The 7,036-nt window shown below is 38.3% G+C and overlaps 1 protein-coding gene across 2 annotated transcripts; it reads right to left on the bottom strand.

The window, feature by feature from the left end:
• Window positions 1-2,438: 2,438 nt before the first annotated feature.
• On the bottom strand, window positions 2,439-6,723 carry LOC131313308 (sodium/calcium exchanger NCL2-like). 2 transcript variants are annotated; one of them, XM_058341543.1, is made up of 9 exons: window positions 6,096-6,723; window positions 5,371-5,589; window positions 5,115-5,296; window positions 4,874-5,019; window positions 4,530-4,788; window positions 4,162-4,313; window positions 3,406-3,667; window positions 2,990-3,295; window positions 2,439-2,852 (listed from the first exon to the last, which is right to left on the bottom strand). In XM_058341543.1, the coding sequence occupies exons 1-9, from the start codon at window positions 6,469-6,471 to the stop codon at window positions 2,604-2,606; spliced, it is 2,151 nt and encodes a 716-aa protein (XP_058197526.1). In that variant the 5' UTR covers window positions 6,472-6,723; the 3' UTR covers window positions 2,439-2,603. The 2 variants fall into 2 exon arrangements, with proteins under 2 accessions (XP_058197526.1, XP_058197527.1); XM_058341544.1 differs by having other exon boundaries at window positions 5,371-5,586.
• Window positions 6,724-7,036: the final 313 nt, after the last annotated feature.

Raw genomic sequence — 7,036 nt, 5'->3', positions numbered from 1 at the left:
AGATAGAAAGCCATCTTTTGTATTGATAATTTATCCACAATGAAGTCAACAGAGCTAGGGATATGAGGGCAAATTCCATCACTGTGGCCGAATTATGGGCGCTAAAAGACGGACTTCACGAGTTGCTTGTGACATCCTACTTTTTTTTCCGGTAAAAAAAAAACTTTTGACCCAAATAATTAAATCTTTCATTTCTCTTTTTCAAACTTCTTAATAAAATAAAATACTTCTATTTTAAATTTCATAATATCAGGGCTATTTTTCTAATATGTGTTTTTATACTAAATGTCAGTTTATAAGATGTGTATAGTTATTTATCCGTGTGAGAGAGTTTTAAGGGTTGTGGGAGAGTGGGTCATTATCTGCATATATAAGTGTTGAGAGACCTAGGTTATTTTAGTTTCTCTAGAGAATTGTGAGAGCTAAATAGTGCGGCGGCGTGGGAAGGTTTTCACCGGAGCTGTGATTTTTAGGTAAGTCTTCTAATTAATTTCTCTTAGATATTATATTATGTAACTTACCCTTTAGGCTTTTACGATCATATAATGGAATACGGGTTTTTGTTGTTTGAGAAGTGAATCGGTGGTACGGGTTTTTGTTGTTTGAGAAGTGAATCGGTGGGGGAGAGAGAGAGAGAGAGAGAGAGAGAGAGAGAGAGGTGTGCGTGCATATGCCTGCCGTGTGTGCCTGCCGTGTGTGAAGGTGAGAAGTAATGGTGGTATTCAATTGCAAAATAAGTTTCTGGTGATTTGCACGTTGGAGTATTGTTGATTGGTGGCACTTGATTTTAGGTTTAGGAATTAATTATTAGTAGCCGTATAAGTTCAGGCATTGACTAGTTACAGTACAGTAGATCATTCACACACTTTTAAATTTATTTGTTTCTTCTGTTTGCAATACAGACTAGTGGATTGTTATCAACATTGCAATTGGTTGCATTCTCTCAGACTTAAGGTGAGTAGTTAAGCATGTGATCCCTTCTTTTGGAATCCTCTTGAGCCTATCGATTCTTTACAGTTTGTTATTGGTTGTGATTCGATGATAATTATTCCTATTCGTTGCTCTCATAATTATTGGCAATTGTCGTACCCTTTGGCATACAAGGTTCATTGATAAAAATTAATAGGATTGTTGGATTGCCCATATTTTTCTTGTTGCTCCATAATATTTATTGTGACTCTGCAACGGCACGGAGAATAATCCTGGTGCAGGTGCCTCCGGCTCGCCGTTGTTCTATTTGTGTTTGGGACCATAGACTGTGTTGATATTTATTAAAGTCCAAGGAAAAGACCCGTGAGATATCGTGGTGACTTTGGCCACTAGGGAAAAGACTTGTGAAATACCCTGTGACTCTAGTGCTCAACGGATAGGGAAAAGACTTGTGAAATACCCTGTGACCCTATTCCGGATCGGCTTATGGAAAAGGTCCCAGGCGCCATCCTGTGGTGACTTTAAGTACGATGTTGGATCCAACGGGCAAAGCCCTGAGAAAATATTTGGCATTTGGAAATTAGTAATTATGGTTCTCACTTTGGTTCATACTTTTGTTATTGTTGTTCGTCGTTCGGATATTATTGGATTCATTGTTTGATATAATTATTGTGGTGATTCGATTATTGTTGTTGCTATTCGTTAATCCGTTATTTATCTTGTGGATACTATTTGTTGAGTTGTTGATCTCTTTGTTCAATATTCGGTTTGTTGATAGTATTCGTTGAACCATCGATCTCTATTATTAATTTGAAACCATTTCTTTGAAGCCCACAATAATCTTTTGTTGAAAGTATGCCACTTTGTATTACCCTTAGCATGCTTAACTACTCACTGAGCTCGTCAGCTGACGGATTTATTCCACATTATTTTTCAGGTTAGTTCATGGGGCATTGTAGTGGACTCTGCGGCGTTGTCGGGACCTTCTGTTTGGACCTCTAGGACGTCTGCATTTTTATTTCTTTTCTATTGTCAAAAAGCTTCCGCATTTTTATTTATTAGCTTCCCCATTTTTTTTTTTAATTGGCAGTTCGTTGTGGAATTTGGAGATAGAAAAATATTGGGTTGGTGTCGTGCATTTTATTGTAATAAAATATCCAGTTTTTCATTAATTGTTTAAAGTTGCCAAAAATATATATATTTTTAATTAGGCTTCGTGTCCCTTGAATGCTTCATGGTACACGGCCGGTCATGCTCCCGGATTTGGGGCGTGACATTGCTGGCAGTGGAAACCGAATCTAAGAACTTAGGAGAGAGCAAACTCTTAAGTCTCCAGCCAAGATCACCGGGCCAACTCCTTGGGGTTTAAAAAAGAAACAAGAAGATTTGATTTGTAAAAGAAGATATACTTTCTACTTATCATAAAAAATAGCCAATCAGAGTCCGAGACAAATTCAGATAAACATTTGAACAAATAAGATACTATATCAGATATGTATCCAGCTATATGAAAATAAAGAAGAAATATCTTTCATAAGTTTTAATCTTCAAGTAGCCAGACTTATGTATAAATGCAACAAAAATAGAAACTAGCAAAAATTGGGATTTGGATCTTTTAACTAGCCAGAGTCGAAAAAAATCTGACTGGGCAGAAGAGCTCAATTCCACAAGGGTTAGTCCCAACCAACAGAGTTGTGAAGGAAATGAACCAGCAGCAGAGAAAACGGATACAAGAAGAATGCCAATATACAAGTCCAGAGGGGATAGCTGGAGCGAAAGAATGCGAGAAGACCGATTATAGCGCAAACCACCAAAACGACCAGCACTTCGACTGAGTAATCCCATGTCAAGCCCTTTATGTACACAATGGCCAGAAGTATCGACAAGCCCGTTATGTTGTTCATGACCACCCCGCCATAAATCTGCAACCAACAAATCAAGAAATATTGTCACCGTGGACCTACTTCTTTCGGGTTGCCAATGTATGAACCCGCAAAGTTTATCAGTACTATATATGATGGTTTTAGAGAGAGGTTATAAGATTAAGAGGGAGAATGACCTCTGAAAATGTCAAGGAAGCTGTTTTTAAGCTCTTTTGGCTTGCAGGAAATATTGCTGATACCGCCATCTTAAATTTCAATGCGAACGGAATTATCACGAATGAGATGTAGAAAGTAGACAGTCCTAGAGCAGTGGATAAGTCTAGAATACTGTATATAAGAGGCTCTGCAAGGAAGCTGACGATTGCAGCCCCCAAGATTATTTGTAGTACCGATTTTATGCAATCCCGCGATAATAACTTATGAATGATGCCTCTGTTCTCTTCCTTTTCATACATTAGTGAGTCAACTTCCTTCCATGCAATCTGCGAAATCAAAGTACAGGAATCTGTTATGACATGATGACTATGTTTTGTGAATATATATACATTTGCCGTTCCTTGAATAGATCATCATGAAGGAGGATGCTATTTACTTTGTCGAATTCATCGATGAAGTTTTTGCTGTCTTTTGAATTGGCTATGTGGGTGGCCTTGTGAATCCACTTTGTGAATCCATTGACGAATTCTTGCTCACTGATCATTTGGTCACCATCTTCATCGAAATCTTTCATCACATTCTCCGCTACCAAGTCATGATCCAGTGGAAATTTTCCGAATCTAATATTTTGGATCACTTCTTTCAACTCAGATTGCGATATAAGTTTGTTGTGATTAGAATCATACTCCTCAAAGAGACTGCAAAAGCCAATAAGTGTATTAGCAAAGACAAAAGTGCAATTAGGTATGTCAATAGACTGGATCTGATCCGGATCCAAAAAATCCAATCCGAATCCGATAACGTCGATCCGACAATCCGATTCCGGTAATCCAAATACGGATCGGATCAGATTAAATCCGTTATCAATTCGATCCGAAATAATTTTATTTTTAAGTTTTTTAAAAAAAACTGTAAATTTTTTATTTTGAAAAAAAAATGTTTAAGAAGTTTTATTTTTATTTTAAATTAAAATATTTTTTTTTGGAAAATAATTTTTTTTTCAAAAAATTAAATTTTTTTTTTTGCTAAAATTTATGAAGTAAAAAAGTTTTCAGATCGGATCCGAATTTTTCGGATTCGGTTACCACTATCGGATTCGAGTCTTATCAGATTTGAATTTATCGGATCCGGCCCACTGACAAGCCTAAGTGCAATAAAGAAAAATCGAGGAAACAAAAGAGGTTGGACTAACCTTTTTATGCGGTCTACATTGGGCCTTCCATCGTCAGTGACAAGGCCATCAGCTTCAAAAGCTTGGTTTTGAACATGTTTCAGAATTCGTGACATAAGACGCTCAATCTTGACAAGTTCGTGCTTTCTCTTCTCAATCCACGGTTGTACAACCTGCATGGAATTTTCAAAAAAAAGGTTTCTAGTCGAACTGTCAATACGGTAAATATGCCACTATTGCAAGGCGCTGCAAAATTCTTTGAATCTAAAAACTTGTGAACATATTTTTTTTTGCAAATTAGGAGACACTTGTTAAAGACTTTTCCCAACAATGAGCTTATGTTTTACTGTGGTCCTATTTTGGTGAAGAATTTAACAGCAAGAACTTGCCTGGCGTAACGATTTCCTGGAGTGAGAGCTTCCATCTTCAGCTAAGTGCTTGGCTTCATGTATCCACTTTTTGAATCCCTCAACAAACTCACCTTCGGTTATGGTTCCGTCTTTGTTCAAATCGAATGTTTTCAGTACCTCTGCTATCGCGTATTCTTTCTCTACGTCCACTTTTCCTGACTTAAGGTCTTCAATTAGCGCTTCTACTTCAGAAATGGATACGGTCTGGTCTCCATCTCTATCGACTTTCGCAAAAAGACTGCCAATACAAAATTTTCAAATATGAAGTACTCCTGCCTTTTATTCTGTATAATTTTGTTTTATGACGCCTGTTGAGAGCAAACCTTCTGATGACAGGAACATTGGGCGCGCCTTCGTTTGTGACGAGCCTTCCTTGTGTATGCCTCTGCACATGATTCAAAAACCCTGCCAGCAGATTCTCGTATTTCATATACTCAAGACTTCTTTCCTGAATCCATGGATTGAGAATCTGCACATATACACATCGACGATGCCATGAAACCACAACCTGCCAAGGCAATTCAAGTACTGCTAATAATTGCTTTCGAAATTCAGAATGTATACCTGATACATAAAGTACGCTAGTAGTCCTGATACTGATACTATTAGTGCTATCAAAACTACGATGCGACTTCCAGATGAAGTGTTTATTATGCCGGATAGTTGTACAATAAAAAACGGAATCAAGGAAAGAAGCATGATTCCTGCTGTATAGCCAGTCTTGTTGTCAGTGGTAACACCGGAATCTGCGAGGATTGGAAAGATCAGGTCTATGTTCATATGAGCTTGACTTAAGTATAACAAAAATGGTAAAACAGACCAGTTAACAATGATAGTTTTTCTTTCATCAGCGATGTTCTTGAAGTTGAGTGTTCTGAATCTTGGGAAGTTGAACTTTCGGGTTTGAAGCTATTTCTGCCAAATATTACACATATTCCCCACTGCAGTGTGAGACAGAACACCGTGGAACCAGCATATACACCGACCGAAACCGAAACACCAGACTGAGCGTCCTCTTCGTTTTCGGTGAGTCCAGCTACTGCAAGTGCCAATAAAAATGTCAGTTAATGAACTCATAAGGAGCACTTCGGTTTCGTCTCACTGCAGTCTGTATTTTTTAGTTTCTATCTCAAACTAGATGAGGTAGAAACTAAAAAAGAAGGCTTCTTGTTGAATCGCAGCAAAATCAATTTACATGGCAGAAAAATGAAATCATCAATCACCTCCCCACAAGTCTTACTATGGAGATTGTGCAACAGGAAGCTGCAAGCCTAACGGTTTTTTTTTTTTTTTTTGGGTGACGGAGGAACAACGCTACACAGCCAGGCCACTAGAAGGTTTTGCAAGTTAATTTCACTGTATGCATGAGTCCTAAATGCACGGTAAACCAAGTTCAATCCATTTTATTTCGTATTCGTGTTATGAACTAACGTCGGATGCCCAACTCTGAGAGGTCTCCGTCTCCAACCGGAAGTCTAGGTAGAGATATAGAGGAACAACTAAAGAAAACAGGCATAGTTAGAACTTAAAAGTTGTAAAACTTACTTAGAACCACCATCATTTCCGGTAACACCATAAGGATCTCAAAAACATCACCAAAGAAGCCGGTGCCAATGATGTTGAACAGTTGCTTGCTACCCTTGGTCAAAAACTTCTCCCCTGTCGCCAACAAGTACTCATACACCACTATTTGGAAGAGGAAGCCTCCAATGTTATCGGCGCACGGGAAAAAGCCATAGTAGTGCTCACAAACGTCCGCAGAGGACGACAACAGGCCGTTCAAGCTAAGAATCGAGGATCGATGATCAACATTGGCAACTCCATCGGAGACTAACACGGAAGAATTGAGCCTCAGGAACCGGCATTGCACCTCGCCAAACGCAAGGAAAAGAAAGGCCAGACACAACACAAGATTTGCCATAGTATTAAGTGGACAGTATCGTCTGGCTTACTTGGTTTCTATCCGGAGTTACTTTTACTGGTACATATCTGTTGTTCAACGAACATTTCTGCACCTTAACTTCTGCTAAGCAAGACAAAAGGAAAAAATGGAACCACATGAATAAAAAAAAAGAAAGGTTCTGATCATCGTTTACGTATTGGTGGATATTCTAAATGATTAAGCTAAAGTGGTTTTTCACGTTGTTGATGTAATTGTTTGATTTTCCTTGCTGTCTTGCCTTCTTGGACGGTTGGGTCGACCAAATAACTACCGTAGAATAATACTCCTTCCGTCTCGATTTGTTTGTCCAATCTCGAGTTTTCAACTTATTAAGGAAATCAAATCTAATCCATTGATTTGAAAATCTACATAATCCGAATCATTGATTTTGAAATTGAACAGTCAATTTGAAACATGTATAAGTCAAAAAAAGGGACAAACAAATTGGGACGGAGGGAGTACTGATAAGATGATAGGCAGACCAGGCAGAGGTTGCTTAGCAGTTAACACTAAGCAACCAACAAGTCGAAGTGTGACTATCATA

This window comes from Rhododendron vialii, chromosome 13a (genome assembly GCF_030253575.1).
Source record: "Rhododendron vialii isolate Sample 1 chromosome 13a, ASM3025357v1".
In the NCBI taxonomy this organism is placed as follows: Eukaryota; Viridiplantae; Streptophyta; class Magnoliopsida; order Ericales; family Ericaceae; genus Rhododendron; species Rhododendron vialii.
This window is presented reverse-complemented; position numbering and strand designations above follow the sequence as displayed.